Genomic DNA, 15,298 nt, shown 5'->3' with positions numbered 1-15,298 from the left:
CCAATACTACTTTAGACTGCCCTAAATATACGTGATTTGAAAAACAGAACTTCTTGCGGTTCAATAAATGTGTATGAAGCACTACTAAACCTCACCACTACTAAACCTCACCACAGTCTTTATGAAATAAATTTTCAAGATGCTAGGAGCTAGACCGCGTTTCGGTATTCTGCCTTTGAATTTCGAGTTAATCGAAGGAGGTAATAGACAACCAACGTTCGAAGAAATTTAGACAGAATATCATCCCTCATCTGAAGAAATTTATTAGTGTTTTGTTTTTGATACAGCTCGGGCAGAAAGAAGATGTTCTTTTCAAGACTGGAAAACCCTAGTTTATCAATTTTAATTCAGAACCAAAGTGGAAGCAGGAAAGTTCTGATCTTTGTTGAGAACATGCTTCATGAAAAAGCCACAGCATCGTAATTCTATATGGAAGAGGTGAGAAAGAGTCGTTATATATATATAAAGTATCATTCAAGTTAGCATCCGAAATAGATTATTAAATTGGATGTCTCAATATAGTACATAGCGCAGAGAAATGAGTCATTCCCAATATAGTAATCGATTGGTTAAGCGCGCTTCGTTATCGACCAGTGAAAATTTTAACCTATATAACTAAGAAAAAAAAAAGAATCTCCCAAAATTTATTCTCTTCTCCTCGAAATACATTTTTTATATAGTTAGAAATGTCCAAAGGAAAAGTTTGTTTGGCTTACTCAGGTGGTCTCGATACCTCAGTCATCTTAGCTTGGTTGCTTGAAGAAGGTTACGAAGTTATTGCATTCTTGGCTAACATTGGCCAAGAAGAAGATTTTGAAGCTGCCGAAAAGAAAGCTTTGGCTATTGGTGCAACAAAGTTTGTAGTTGTGGATGTTAGAAAGGAATTTGTTGAAAAGGTTTGCTTTCCTGCTATTCAATCCAATGCTATTTACGAGAACGTTTACTTATTAGGTACTTCATTGGCTAGACCAGTTATCGCTCAAGCTCAAATCAAAGTAGCAGAAGATAATGGTTGTTTTGCTGTATCCCATGGATGTACTGGTAAAGGTAATGACCAGGTTAGGTTTGAATTGTCTTTCTACGCTTTAAAGCCCGACGTTGTTGTTATTGCTCCTTGGAGAGATCCTGATTTCTTCAACAGATTTGCTGGCAGAAATGATTTATTAGAATATGCTGCATCCAAGAACATTCCCGTAGCACAGACTAAAGCAAAGCCATGGTCAACTGATGAGAATTTAGCCCACATATCTTTTGAAGCTGGAATTTTGGAAAATCCTGATACCACTCCCCCTAAAGATATGTGGAAATTGACAGTAGACCCCACTGATGCTCCTGATACACCTGAAGACTTCTCAGTTGTATACGAGAAAGGTTTACCAGTTAAGTTAGTTTTGAATGGAGGTAAGAAGGTTGTAACGGGTCCCGTTGAATTGTTCATCGAAGCCAACTCCTTAGCAAGAAGGAACGGTGTTGGCAGAATTGATATAGTCGAAAACAGATTCATTGGTATCAAGTCTAGGGGCTGTTATGAAACTCCTGGTTTGACCATTTTAAGGGCGACTCATGTTGATTTAGAGGGTTTGACTTTGGATCGTGAGGTACGTGCCATTAGAGATCAATTTGTCACCACTACATACTCAAAATTATTATACAATGGTATGTACTTTACTCCAGAATGTGAGTACGTTAGGTCTATGATAGCACCATCTCAAAAGACAGTAAATGGTGTTGTTAGAGCTAGAGCTTACAAGGGTTCTGTGTCAATCTTAGGAAGATCATCCGACACAGAGAAGTTGTACGATGAAACTGAATCCTCCATGGATGAACTTACCGGTTTCTCTCCTGAGGATACGTCAGGTTTTATTGCAGTACAATCAATCAGAATCAAGAAGTTCGGAGAGGCTGCCAGAGAGAAAGGGGAAGAGCTAGCATTATAGATTTAACTATTTGCTAAATTGGATGCCATTACACTAAATATGTTTATATAATTTAAAGTTCAAATTACTCAAAGTAAATTGTCAGTATCACTATAATCTTCTAATATATCAGTATTAAAGTCATACTTTTCCCCAACTAATGATTTAACAGCCAACATCATTTCATCTAATCTCTCATACAATAGATGGCTAACTAATAATAGAACCACGTCTAAAATACCATCTTTGCTGAGGAACTTTTTGAAATCCAAATTGACCTTGATTGATTCGTGTAATTCATCTTTATTATTATCGTCTTCATCTATCATTAATTCGGCGGCACTATCATCATCGTGATCCTTAATGTAAAATCTTTCATTTAAAGAAAGATTCTTCCTTCCCCACTGCCGTCTTAGAATCTCTAAATGCTTGAGTGATATATTGGCCTCTGTAATCTTAGGTAATTCGTCAGCATTTTTCAATACGTGAGAAGTCATATGCAAAACTGCAAATATATCTGCATTAAGATCTGATTCCGTCCATCCCATTCTCCTAAGAATAATTGGAATCCAATTTGAGGTTGATTTTACCTTATCAAGGGCGGAATATGCAATAAAGTATAATTGAATAATATCCAAAATAAGCTCTTGCAATTTCTTGTACTTGGCCTCTGGCCAAACTCCAGTTATTGGTATTTCAGAATACAATGCTATCATAAGTTTCGAAATACTGGAAAGTTTGTATTGCACGTATCTGAACTTCTCAAGAATAAAATCATGACGGTTGAGTATATGAAGCAGAGGGTTTTCAATACGCTCGAATGCAAATTTGGAGACACTGCAATGTAAATTTCCCACCTCTTCTACTGTTCGAGAGAGTATGAATCTTATTTCCGCTTTGCTGGTATGAGGTTTAGGGAATAGAGTTGGAATTAACCCTATTGTTAACCCGATTATAACGCTTATGAATCTTGTGTATGCAACTTCAAAACCAGCACCTATATTAGCCAGATAGATATGTTTTGCATCCACCCAGCTTGTGCCAAGCACCAATGCAGATGTCACAGCATAAAGAACAGCAGGCATTGGTGATAGATGGACAGAAAAATGTCTGTAATAGCACAAGTAAAGATATACCACAGCAGTGACTGCACAATAGCCATAGTAGTTACCATTTCCACTTCCAGTAGAAATATACCAACACACCATACCAAGTAAGCATCCAAAAAACGTATAGAAGAGTTTTGCTATGAACACGTAGACAGACTCACCAGTATTCTCTGAAGTCGATATTGTCGTCATAATGACCAACCATATAAGTCTATTCGAGTAATACCAATGCGCCGTCGTCCTGCAAAAATATGGAGTTGCAGCAATAACAGAACAGCCCGCCGTTCTAATCCAAAACCAAAGATGTCTGTGCAGAATAATCTTGTACAACTTGACGAACTTAATTCCTAAAAGATGAAATATCGAAGAAGGTGGTAAAGCATCGGGATCTCTTCTTTGGATTTCGCTCTCAAGATACAGCGGGAATTCTTCATCTAAGTTAAGATGAAGAGTGTGAGTAAAATCTCGTTTTGATCTCGTGAAATATGTTATAAATTTTGGAACTGGCCTAGTTTCATCAATTGATAAAAATAAGTCTAATATCCTTTGAAGCTGCCGACAATGCGATTCGAGTAGATGAATTACAAGAGAAGTTTGGCTGATAAGAGCTAATAACGATTCCTCCGATCTACTTGCATCCTTGAGTAGTTTTTCAGATTTTTTTTGGTCTCTTAGAAAGGTAAGTTGATCATGAATCTTCTGTTTTGCGAGAATTACTTTCTCATTGCATTCTTTTTGTCTAGTTATGGCTCTTTCGCGACTGCGTGGGTTAATAAGTGTTAAAATTCTGAACTCGTTTGCTGCTCCCATCCATTCAATCACAACACCAAGAGCTTCCGTGGTGGCCTCAAACATTGAGGAGAAGTGTTCGCTAATAAATTTGGATATATCAACAAGGTCATCGGCAGACAAACTATCAGGATTTTGATTGGATATCTTTCTTTTAAGGAGCTCAATTCTTTTCCGATTTTCATATTTTCCGACCTCCTTGTAAGATTCCTGAATAGTTGTAAAGAGTTTAGAGCTGCCATTTACCTTTCTATTACCATTTGAGACAAGACTTCCTCTACGTGATATTGACTCGTATTTATGAGTAACCATATCTCTCCTTTCATGAAGCAATTGATAGAAGTAGGAGAAACTTGCAAGTGAGCCAACGACATTTTTGAACGCCGATCTGAATTCAGCAGCATCTCCTAAGTCGAATCTGCCATAAGATACTTCATATCGGGCAGTACTTGCAAATATATCCAAGGCAACCATTCTCCGACTCAACGGAATAATGTCTTTTTTCAAATCCTTGTAATTGATAAAGTCAGGGGACGAAGGGTTTAAAGTTCGAATAAAGTCAGTATTTTTCTCAGAAATCTGTTTCACTGCTTGAACAATTTTTGAAGCACCCTGGAAAAAGGAATGATTGGAAGTTGACGGGAAAATGAATATACAGAAGAGAACTCTCAACGAAAGGCCAATACCCATAGGCCGTATAACACTAAATCCGATTGATAAAGGTTCAAATATAGGAAAGAAAACACCATAGCAAATATTAATGACTAGTGTAATAGACCCTAATATGAAGCCGATCTTGAAGAATGGATGGTATGACGAAGTTAATCCTAGTAGGGTGATCCCAAACATTAAAGCAAATATGAAAATTACAGTGCACCTAGTCTCAAGAAATCTCCCAGTGAAAATCTGCTCACTCATACACGTCGAAATATTATCGATTGTGCATGTACCTTCTTGTATAAGCATTTCAGACAACTGCTGAGGCGTAATACTTCCTCTAAGTTTATTAGATATCTTCATTGCAAGAATTGCATGTATCCAAGCGATGCAAATGTAAAACATATAAATCACACCACTAACCACACTCATAATCACCAGAGACCCACCTGAGACAGCAACGAATCCAATTATTTGAAGCAAGTATGCTGCACTGCCCATCCAATGACTCGTTTTAGGGATTACCCCTAGGATAACCGATACCCATAATTGAACCCATGTTCGAAAGATAATCTTAAACGAAGGATAATCCAAGTGGTCAATCACGTAACCTGGTCTGAGATTTTTCAAGAATTTTCTGAAAAATGACTCCTTTGGTGTTGCATCCTCAGCTATATCAGAGTTCCATGATTTATTTTCTTGTTTGAAATAATTAGCGGGCTTTGGCTCGGTATTATCTTTCTCGGATGCATCATTCCCAGTGTATGGCCGTGGGTCCAGAAATCGTGATAAGTCAGATCGTATACTACCAGACGAGGCCACAGAAGAGCTTGACATGACATAAACAGCTGCTTTTGAAAGAAATCCCCTTATACATCAATGTCTATCTTACATGTTAAAAACAAGCGCATACTATATGTTGAAAATAATATGACTATGCATCCTCTATAACAGCTTTGTGTCATCTTTAATGTTGTTCAGCCACTCCTCCAACTGAAGTAAGTAATCGTTCACATGCTTACCAAAAAGATCTGTAGGAATGGACCGTTTAGCAGCCAGGATTGTTTTGCTAAGCTCAAAATGAGATTTGAGATGTGATATAAGAGCAGTCAAAATAGAGTATTCTATAGAATCGATTCTCTCAATGTGATCCGATTGGCGTTCAATTTTATTGTTATCAGTACCATTTACATCACGAATGAACTCGTCCTTGTGATTATAATAATACCAGCTAGTCATCCACATCACTTTATTGAAGTAGGGAAATCTAAATTTAGTTGGAACCTTTGTAACTTTCTCTATATTACTAATTTTTAACTGCATTTCAATATTCATTAGTGTCAAAAAATTACCTCCTATGACTATGGAGTCCTGAGGGGTGTATACTGCATGAATCCAACCACTTGGTATGAAAAACACATCTCCTTCACGTAGTGTCACTTTAAATCCGTTCGACGGTGTAACACGCTTGCCTTTAATATACTTTGAATAGTCACCAAACCATAGGAAGTTCTGATTTGGTTCCAAGCACCATGATGTGTATAACTCCAAATTCCAGTCAGTTGGTGGATACATTAAAAAGGTCTTGGAGCCTGAGCAAACAGTGTAGTACACAGAAGTACCTCCGAAGTCAATATGGAAATCAGTAAAAGAGCCTTTAACAGACATGAGACAATATTTTGTTACCTGGGGTCGTTCATTCTTCTCATCAGACCATATCTTATCCACCAAGTCCATCTCTCGAACAAGACGTGGTCTATGAAACCCATCTCCTAACTCCTGAACCTGAGAAATCTCAAGTGAAATAACATTTCTAATCCTATCTCTACTGCTTTGATCTAAATTAAAATAGTCCCTCCATTTACCCATATTCCATGCTGGGGTCACACTTTGTTGAGAAAGAACATCCATGACTTCCACGCGACTGTCCTCTCCAACTAAGTTTGTTATGTAGTCAATTGTTATCTCCTTTCTTGGTCGTGGAAGCTTCATACCAGCGTCATCAGAATAAGCCCGAGGAATTAATACAGGCCGCACAAGTCTCGACGATAAGGCGTAATCTTTAGTTATAGTCTTCAATGTATCAAGAAACTCACTTCGTTGATTTCCTAACTCATCATCACCAAACATTTCAAAATTTCTTACATGAGGATGGAATGTTTTATCTACCACAAAGACCTCACCTTCGTTCAATGCAACATAATCTATCTGAGTTCTAGCTCTTTTAGACTTTCTTTTATATATTGATGGACCATGTCCCTTTCTGCATGAATCGCAGTGATACGCAGACAAGTTGTTAACATCATAATTCGTAAGTTTAATGCAAATAGTATGGAACCATTGATTACAGATATCACACAGAATCCAGTGAATGCTTGAAACGTCCTTCGTTTCTTCTAGCGGTACCAGTAGGCATACGGGACAAGTGTTAATATCAAGCATAATGGTGGGCTGCAACTTTCAAGTAATGCATCGTAGATATAATGAAAAGTTGAAATGCGAAATCACACGAATTCTTTTAATGTGCTCCTCCAGCCTTTATCATCGAAACAGATTTCTAACTACTTCACTTTTAAACATATGAGTATACGAAGTATGATTAGTTATATAAATGCGAGTGGTAGAGCCTTGATGGGGCCCATTAAACATTCAAGATATTGCGGTAAACTTAAAGTGAAAGGTTCCTTTATAATTTTGAGACGCTTATCATCGAAGGACTCCATACCAACTGATAATAAAAAAATACTATCAAAGGAATACAAGCTAAGATCATCGTTAGAAATGTTGATACTACATTATTCGAAACAAGATATTCCAGATATCACCATGAAAACATTATGTGATCAATCCCAAAAGCTATCATCTTCCTATATTTTGGAGAATGCTAAAAATACTGTCGAGAGCTTAATAGTGTTTAATGCTAGAAGATTAAGAGAGTTTAGAAAGCTTCCATATTTGGTTATACTAAATCCATCATTATCAGAGACCTATAGTCTTTATTTAAAGTCCATGGCGTTATTGGTTTCTGCTTCCGTTTCTCCTCCCAAATCAGTCCAGGAAAATTCTGAATTTATCAGAGACGTATTAGAACAATTCAACGAGATCCACACAGATTCTTTACCTGAAATATCAAAGGGATTTGCTGAAGTCACTCAATTCTTATCTGTGAATAAGGTCACCACTTTTTTAGACCAGCACTTGCAAGATAGAATACTCATGAGTTTGATAGTACACCAACATAAGGAATTATCTAATTCTTTGAATAGTCTGACATTTGAGCAGGGTGGCAAGTTCAATGGGGTGATAAAATTACTTAATATACCTGACGTCATTAACAAGAACGTCGAACTTGTTAACAATCTTTTTATGATGAAGTATGATCAATCGATGAATGTTGATATAGAAACAGTTTTACATGATGATAACAAAACATATTTAAGCGACCATAAAGATGCAACTCATCCTTGTATCGAGTATCATTTGGATTACATTTTTACGGAGCTACTCAAGAATTCATTCAGAGCACAGATTGAAAATAAAGTATCGACGCCAGTTAAGATCTTCGTTTCAATTTCTCGAGATCCATCCTACATTGAGATCAAGATAAGCGACCAAGGTAAAGGTATCCCAGCTTCCACATTGCGTCACATATTTGACTACTCCTTTACTACATATGAGACCAATGAGGGAGAAAGTTACAAGACTCTCAATGTTGTACCTGGGTTTGAAGGAAATACAGTAGCTGGAATGGGCTTTGGCTTGCCGTTACTGAGGAACTACATCGAAGTTTTCAATGCATCGGCTCCAAACTATGGTCTGCTTAGTTTCCAAACCTACAATGGTTGGGGAACCGATGTCTATTTAAAGATTGGTGGCTAGTTAACCTGTATAATATCTAGATTATGTAAATCGACTTTTTCGACTTTTTAAATTCTTTAATACCAAGCCGATAATATGATTGCGCGGAACTCGAAATTTGTTCATTTTGAGGAGCACAAAGGTCTGGTGCAAATTGTATATATATGTCAAGTGATGGAATGGACGATGAGATTCAAACTCCAGCCACATCTTTTCCTAGGTTTAAGCTTACTGGCGAAGCTGATAATCAAGATATTGGTATGATTTTGATAAATAGCGATGCAAATGAATGTAACAATAATCTTTGTACATACATGAAGATTGTTGTGGATAAGATGTACAGATCAGTGAATTTGGATTCTCTGCCTATAACTTTTCATGAGTTGTCTATATATGCTTTTAAGCTACTAAATCTGAATATGTTCGTTAAGAACTACATGTTTTGCATTCACAAAATAATGGGTCTAATAAGTGTTTTCACTGAATTGACAGAAGCACAAATGAACGATCCTGAACGGGCCATAGACGAAAGATTGAGGACCGAAAATGAGTATTATAAAGAATTTGTTTCTGTATGTCTTTTATTACTTTTGAAGACTAAGAATGCTTCTCGAAGTAAACCCTCTGAATTGGGCGATGAATGGGATACGTTTTCCTTGATTGACGACAGAAGCTTGTATCTTACGTTAAGAGATGCTGGGTTTGTAAAGGTTGTCTCAGATTTCATTTCTACTCAAATACTAGCGTCCCAAGTGATCATGACTCAATTTTTCATTCTAGAATTCACAAGTGATATCTTTTTCGAATATTTGTATTATAATGAACTTTTATGTGATTCAGACTTCCATATTTTAACTAATGAGACTCATTTAATTCAAGTTTTAATACGAGATCTATTATCCAACGAAACGTTTGATCACTATGACATTAGCGATGATTATCTGTTTGATACAGATAAGCAAAAGGCTTATCAAGAATTTAAGTTATTACTTTTAATTAATGAACAATATATGATGAAATCGTACACCAGTGGACTGATAAGCAATCAGGTATTTGAGGGTTTAATGACCAGTGAAAGTGGCGAGGTCACATATACGAGCGAAATCAATGCATTCATAAATTTACTAATATTCAATCTTAATAGAGAAGAATCAGAGGTGATAAAAATTCTTATATTGAAATTTCTTTACCTTGTTTTCACTACTTCCTATACATCCAAATTGTTTTACTTAAATGATCTAAAAATATTGCTAGATATATTCATAAGAGATCTTAATAACATTGACATCGACGAAAGTCATAGTAATAAGATTCTAGTGGTTACTTACTTGAAGGTGCTTTATCCTTTACTAATGTTTTCGCAATTGAACGAATTAAAATCTGCTTACAAAGTTGACGAGATAAAGGAACTGTTAAGCCATTTGATTATGAATAGTCCATCTGTTCAGGGTAAAAATTCTGACCAAGAAGTCATTAGCAAGTTGGCTCTGAGATGTTTATCGGCATCATATTTAAAGCCAGAGAAACAAAAATCAATGAAAGAAAAAGCATCTGGGGGAATTTACTCGTCGACGTCACCATACTCATCTGCATCCTCACTTAGCTTGGGCAGTCATTCAGAACTCAATAATGATTCCACAGATTCCGTAGGTGCTTCCTTTACTCGAGTTGCATCTGTGCGTGTATCCACCCGAGCGGATTATGAAAAGCTGCTTTCTCAAGACTTAAGGACAAACACTGAACTTGGAAAAAATAAGAGGAGTGCAAGCAACTTGGTTTTGGAAAATAATCACAATATATTCCTTAATAATGCCATTAATTCTTTAACTATTAACAATGAGCCAAATATAAACCTGGAGAGGAAGAAATACGATAAAGTGATGCATCCACTGAGTATTGATGTGCATGAAAATGCTATCCCAAAATCTCACCAATGTTTCAATAAATATAAACACAAAAATTCATCATCTACCTCAACATCATCAACTCAATCATCATCACTGTTGGTGAAAAAAGCCCAGAGGAAAAAGGCACCCCCGCCGCCGCCACCTCCTCCTAGACGAAGATTTTAAAATCTTCATTACGAAATAATAATGCGAGAGGATGAAGGAATGTTATAATTTAATATGCTAAGGATATAAATAAAACCTACATAGATATGTCTTCATTAAAACTTAGTACGTCATCAAACCTCAAGCCATTGATTTCTGATTTTGTATATGAGTCAAGTGCTTTGAAAAGCTTGTCTTTCTGCTCATCGTCTTGATCAGTTATGTCGCTTGATGCAACTAAAACCAACCCTCGAGACTTTATTAATGGAATCAACTTAGGAACGATATTGAGTAAATGCACGGATATAATCAAACCAATGAGGTTGTTATTTGTTGTGAAATTTGTTCCATCTTTAATTGATCTGATAGTCTTCTCCTGGTGACTAGCTATCGCGTTATTTTTGTCATTACTATTATCCACATTGGGAATTTCGTCTGTAGATTTTTCATCTATTATAAGACCATTGGTCGAACGCGATTCGAACCTCTTGGAAATATTATTGTATGTTATACCACTCATTATTAAGAACACCGGAAAATTAGGCTGTTTCCAGTTAAGGATTTTGCATATCAATGCGTTTGAAGACAAAAAGATAATTGATCTTCGAGAACCCTCATTTAATTTCCTTGACCTAACATGATCGAAAACATCATTCAACGTGAAATCAATGAACTTGTTTAAATTCTGCTGTATGCTTCCAATAAAAGAAAGTTTCTCTAATTCATATAGCGAAGGAAATATAATTTCTAAGTTCAAATTTATATCAACGTTAATGATTTCCAAAAGGATATCTAGCGGCATGTAAATTATTTTTAATAGCTTTTTTATTAACGGCAAATCTTGGATTGTCATCCTCGACAAGTCATGTATGACTTTACTATAGTCAAACAAAGAATTTGTGATGGAAGAAAGTTGCTCTATCGATAAGTTTGGTAAATATAATTCGATGTTTTCCAGGACTGGTATTGACCATTGAGGACATACGACAGGTGTGCCATCATTAAGCAAGCATACTTTTATTCTAAGGTACTCTCCAGATAACGATGTTGCTGTTACGAATGAGCTGGGGCATGCACTGGTTGAATTTCCTTTCTTGTCGTTAGATGGCCTTTTCGGAGAAACCTTGCTATTCTTACTGTCACCCATAAATGAATTGATACTCGAGGGAGAGAAATTATTAGACACGGCAGCAGCGGGTGTGCTGTCATTTAGAACAGAAGTTGAAGATTTCCAGTAAGTATCAAATTTCGATGTCTCAAGCAATGTGCCTGAATATGGAAAAATTACCTGGTAATTGAACTTTAACTCTCCAACATTCCTCAATCTCAGATCAAATAAGGGTAATTGAATTGAGTCTATTTCTGGAGACACTGTGTCGATGTGAGAAAATGAAAGGGCTGTTGTTTTGGCTATAAGTCTGGTGCCAAATTTGGGAAATACTTCAAAGTCTATTCGGAACTCATGTAACGATTCAACGTCAGTTTGAAATATACAATTCCTAATAGATTTTGACTCATCTGTCCCAGGGAGTATAATGTTGCGCGGTATCATATCAGAAATATTTGATGTTATAGTTATCCTTCCAGGATTTAGATCCTTGGCTGAGTTGAAAAGCTCAACAATTCTAAGATCATTCGGAAATATTAGTTCAATTAGGACTTTCTGCTCTAAGAAATTATGACCATATCTTCTTAAGGGAATAATTGGAGGGGGAAGTTGAAGATCTGGAATGGATTCAGCATTATTTTTTTCAGTGCTTCCACTATCTTCGGAATCATCACCGTCATCAAGTATAGAAGCTGATGTATCTTTGTCCCCTCCATCAATCTGAATTTTCAATGATGAGTTTTCGGATTGTCCATCAGTTGAATTTTGCTTTTCATTAAAATACTCGAAGTTATTTTTATTACCGTAGCTTAAAAGCTTATTCAAAACATTAATATGACCTTCGATAACACAATAATACAATACATTATATCCATCCTTGTCTAGTATATCAACCTTAGCCCCATATTCAACTAGCCTTTGGGCAGTTTTCATGTGCCCTTCCAGAGCTGCGTAGAATATAGGTGTCCAATCATTTAAACCGTCCGGTTTGTTGACGTCAGCTCCGTGTGTAATAAACAATCTGATAAGCTTGTCATGTCCAGACCTTGAAATTACATGTAATGGAAGCAATCCTTCAACATCTGGTCGATTGATTAAAGAAGGGTCCTTCTCACTATGAGACAAAAGATATTCCAAAGTTCTGAAGTCACCAAATTTGCATGCATAGTTGATAGGTAAATATTGCAACTTAGATTCGTCACCCTCAGGACACAAATTCGCACCCAGTTCAACCAATCTTCTGATAACATCAAAATTGTTGTGCTTTATGCCCAATAGCAATGGTGACATGGACTCATTATCCAAGCTGTCGAGCCCTTCGGCTGGAAAATATGGTAGAACAATATCAAAAATGTCTAGTCTGTTATATTGTGACGCATAATGTAACCCATTTCTACCATTAAAATCCTTGCAAACCAACAAACGCTTGCGATCAAGGTCTGGCAAATTTTGCATCATATAACTTAAAATAAAACTCCTCGATTTATTCACATTATCAATTGAACTGTAGACTTTGACACCATTGTTTATCACAAAATGATGGTTTCCTTCTGACAAGGCAGGCTGAATAGCACAGCACTCATGAAATATATTTCTGTTATTGTTGAGATCCTCACTTATAAACTCGAAGTCTATGTCATAATTGATCAAATTTAGAAATGATTCTAAAAAGGTGTCAGATATCTCCACATTTGAGATAGCCAAAAAAAAGATCTTTGAAAGCTTAGCTCTAGTTGAACGGTTAATTTGGTTTACCGGGTCTGTGAAATGCGAGCTCTTAGATGTGACTTTTATTTTCTCAATCCAATTTTTCAAAACTGATCTATCGGGGTCCTCTATAGTTGCCACATTAACGAAACTCAAATATAGTTCATCAATTTCGTTACTGTCCAAACCTGAAATTGAACTATTTCTCGAAGGTTGAAATTGCGGTTGCATAGGACTCATAGAATTATTAGAGCTCGTAGAATCTTTGCGTTCCAGTGTTCTTAGGTGGGTAATGTTTGTGATAGAATTGTTTCTTGATAACGAATGAAGAATGTTAATTTGATTTGATGACGTTGTCGCATCCTTGGGATTATCCAAAACACTGTAATCCCCATCCATGATTGATTCGAGATCAAATAACGACTGTGTCACTATATCACTCAACTCATTAATCTCATTTTTATAGAACACAGGTTGTACATTAACAGCTGACTGAATAAATAGTTCCTTTGTATGTGACTTTGATCGTTTATCCCACTTCTTCACTACCTTAGAAAATCCAGTTTCATTTAACTCAATAAATTGCTGTAATCTAATCAAATCTTGGTGGATTTTCTTGAAGTTTTGATAGAGATTCAAATAAGAAATTGAATTCTTGAAGTTAGAATTTGAGGTCGAGGACCCATTATAGGTAGAACCATTTCCGTACGTATTGAGAGCATATCTAGATTTGTTAAATAGTTCATTTTTTTTTCTAATCAAAACATCTAGATTGACCGCTAAATTAGCCTGCTTTTCCAAGTAAAGAGCATTAACCTTATCAAGTTCTCTCTCAACTCTGAAGAAAAATGAGGCCTTATTCTCTTTTAAAGTTTCTTGAATTTCCTGTTGAGTTAAGCTAGTTCTTGTTCCATCTCGATTACTGCTAGAAGTTGCTGGTATAGCTAATTGTTTAATTAACTTTTTTAATGCCTTATAGTCTATAAAGTGACCCGAGTATTCAGGAAGCTCGAGCTGTCTTGAAGCAAGATACTTTCCAAACTTCATTATACCTCTGAAATCAAGTTTGGGATTGTAAGTTCATTGATCTCCACTTGAAAACACTTCTACCGCTGAAGATTTAGCCAATCTTGATAGGAGTCCACGTGGAAAAATAGTAATTTTGTACTGTATACTCAATCTAAAAATATTCACTAAATTCTTAGGATGACATTAAATTTCAGTTATATATGCATATACACTTTCCTGATAAAAGGCAGACTAACTAGATTTAGATAATTCCTTACTTTCTTCCCTGGCCTTATCGAAATGCTCTTTGAATTTATCCGCATTTTCCTTGTTGCCGAATCTAATAGCCAAAGTTTGAGCTTCAGGTTCACCTTCAGATACGTCTCCTGTCACTGAGTAAACCCAAGATCTATCGGATCCGATGTTAAGCTTTAACTCATACTCAGGAGCAATCAAATGGTTCGCACATATCTTGAGTGTCTTATCTCTTCTCATCAAAATACGAGTTTTACCTGTTACCTTATGTTTCAAGAATTTCACGTCACCAGTACCTCTCTCTTTCCATTCCTTTGTATCAGGATGAAATCTGAACAATTTGGCACGAACCTTAAATACAACATCCTCGTTCTCTTCGTTTGTTTTGACATCAACTTTCTCTAATTGAACGAGAGGTTCAAAGTGAACATCGGCTTCTTCTTCATCTGCCGCTTCATCATCTTTTTTAGCATCCTTGGCATCATCCTTTGAATCATCCTTTGAAGTATCCTTTGAGTCACCCTTTGTTTCATCCTTGGCGATCTCTTTTGATTCATCTTCCTTCTTTTCTTTTTTAGCTCCAAACATGGAAAAAATGTTAGAGCTTGGCGGTTGGAGCTTACCTGAAGATGCTTCAGGTGACTTGACTTCTTCACTAGACATCCTTAAAGATAGATTATTAAAATATATCAACACCCAGTACAAGAGATTGTACGATCTCAATGTTACTATTTAGCGTGTCGGAAGAAAATAGAAAAAAAATTTGAAACGTAGACTTCCTAATTCGGAAGGAGAAAGAACAATATACAACTAAAACTATCTTTAAAATTTTTACATTCA

General features: G+C 36.2%; 7 protein-coding genes across 7 annotated transcripts; 3 read left to right on the top strand and 4 right to left on the bottom strand.

Moving 5' to 3' along the window:
• Positions 1-686: 686 nt before the first annotated feature.
• On the top strand, positions 687-1,937 carry ARG1 (argininosuccinate synthase; the record flags this gene model as incomplete). Its single annotated transcript, XM_062953636.1, has 1 exon — positions 687-1,937. One exon carries the CDS (start codon positions 687-689, stop codon positions 1,935-1,937), a length of 1,251 nt encoding a protein of 416 aa, XP_062810419.1.
• Positions 1,938-2,005: 68 nt separating this feature from the next.
• On the bottom strand, positions 2,006-5,308 carry PRCAT00003689001 (aromatic acid exporter family protein; the record flags this gene model as incomplete). Its single annotated transcript, XM_062953635.1, has 1 exon — positions 2,006-5,308. One exon carries the CDS (start codon positions 5,306-5,308, stop codon positions 2,006-2,008), a length of 3,303 nt encoding a protein of 1,100 aa, XP_062810418.1.
• Positions 5,309-5,416: 108 nt separating this feature from the next.
• Positions 5,417-6,913, bottom strand: PRCAT00003688001 ([Histone H3]-lysine-36 demethylase; the record flags this gene model as incomplete). The annotated part of the gene is made up of 1 exon (XM_062953634.1): positions 5,417-6,913. The coding sequence occupies one exon, from the start codon at positions 6,911-6,913 to the stop codon at positions 5,417-5,419; it is 1,497 nt and encodes a 498-aa protein (XP_062810417.1).
• Positions 6,914-7,051: 138 nt separating this feature from the next.
• On the top strand, positions 7,052-8,350 carry PRCAT00003687001 (alpha-ketoacid dehydrogenase kinase family protein; the record flags this gene model as incomplete). Its single annotated transcript, XM_062953633.1, has 1 exon — positions 7,052-8,350. The coding sequence occupies one exon, from the start codon at positions 7,052-7,054 to the stop codon at positions 8,348-8,350; it is 1,299 nt and encodes a 432-aa protein (XP_062810416.1).
• Positions 8,351-8,493: 143 nt separating this feature from the next.
• On the top strand, positions 8,494-10,401 carry PRCAT00003686001 (uncharacterized protein; the record flags this gene model as incomplete). The annotated part of the gene is made up of 1 exon (XM_062953631.1): positions 8,494-10,401. One exon carries the CDS (start codon positions 8,494-8,496, stop codon positions 10,399-10,401), a length of 1,908 nt encoding a protein of 635 aa, XP_062810415.1.
• Positions 10,402-10,477: 76 nt separating this feature from the next.
• Positions 10,478-14,242, bottom strand: PHO81 (Pho81p; the record flags this gene model as incomplete). The annotated part of the gene is made up of 1 exon (XM_062953630.1): positions 10,478-14,242. One exon carries the CDS (start codon positions 14,240-14,242, stop codon positions 10,478-10,480), a length of 3,765 nt encoding a protein of 1,254 aa, XP_062810414.1.
• Positions 14,243-14,455: 213 nt separating this feature from the next.
• YRB1 (Ran GTPase-binding protein) lies at positions 14,456-15,121 on the bottom strand (the record flags this gene model as incomplete). The annotated part of the gene is made up of 1 exon (XM_062953629.1): positions 14,456-15,121. The coding sequence occupies one exon, from the start codon at positions 15,119-15,121 to the stop codon at positions 14,456-14,458; it is 666 nt and encodes a 221-aa protein (XP_062810413.1).
• Positions 15,122-15,298: the final 177 nt, after the last annotated feature.

Source organism: Priceomyces carsonii (genome assembly GCF_900007245.1).
Source record: "Priceomyces carsonii strain CBS4050 genome assembly, scaffold: Debaryomyces_carsonii_scaffold_4, whole genome shotgun sequence".
NCBI classification, from domain to species: domain Eukaryota; kingdom Fungi; phylum Ascomycota; class Pichiomycetes; order Serinales; family Debaryomycetaceae; genus Priceomyces; species Priceomyces carsonii.
The sequence above is the reverse complement of the archived record's forward strand: the minus strand, read 5'-3'. Positions and strand labels throughout refer to the sequence as shown.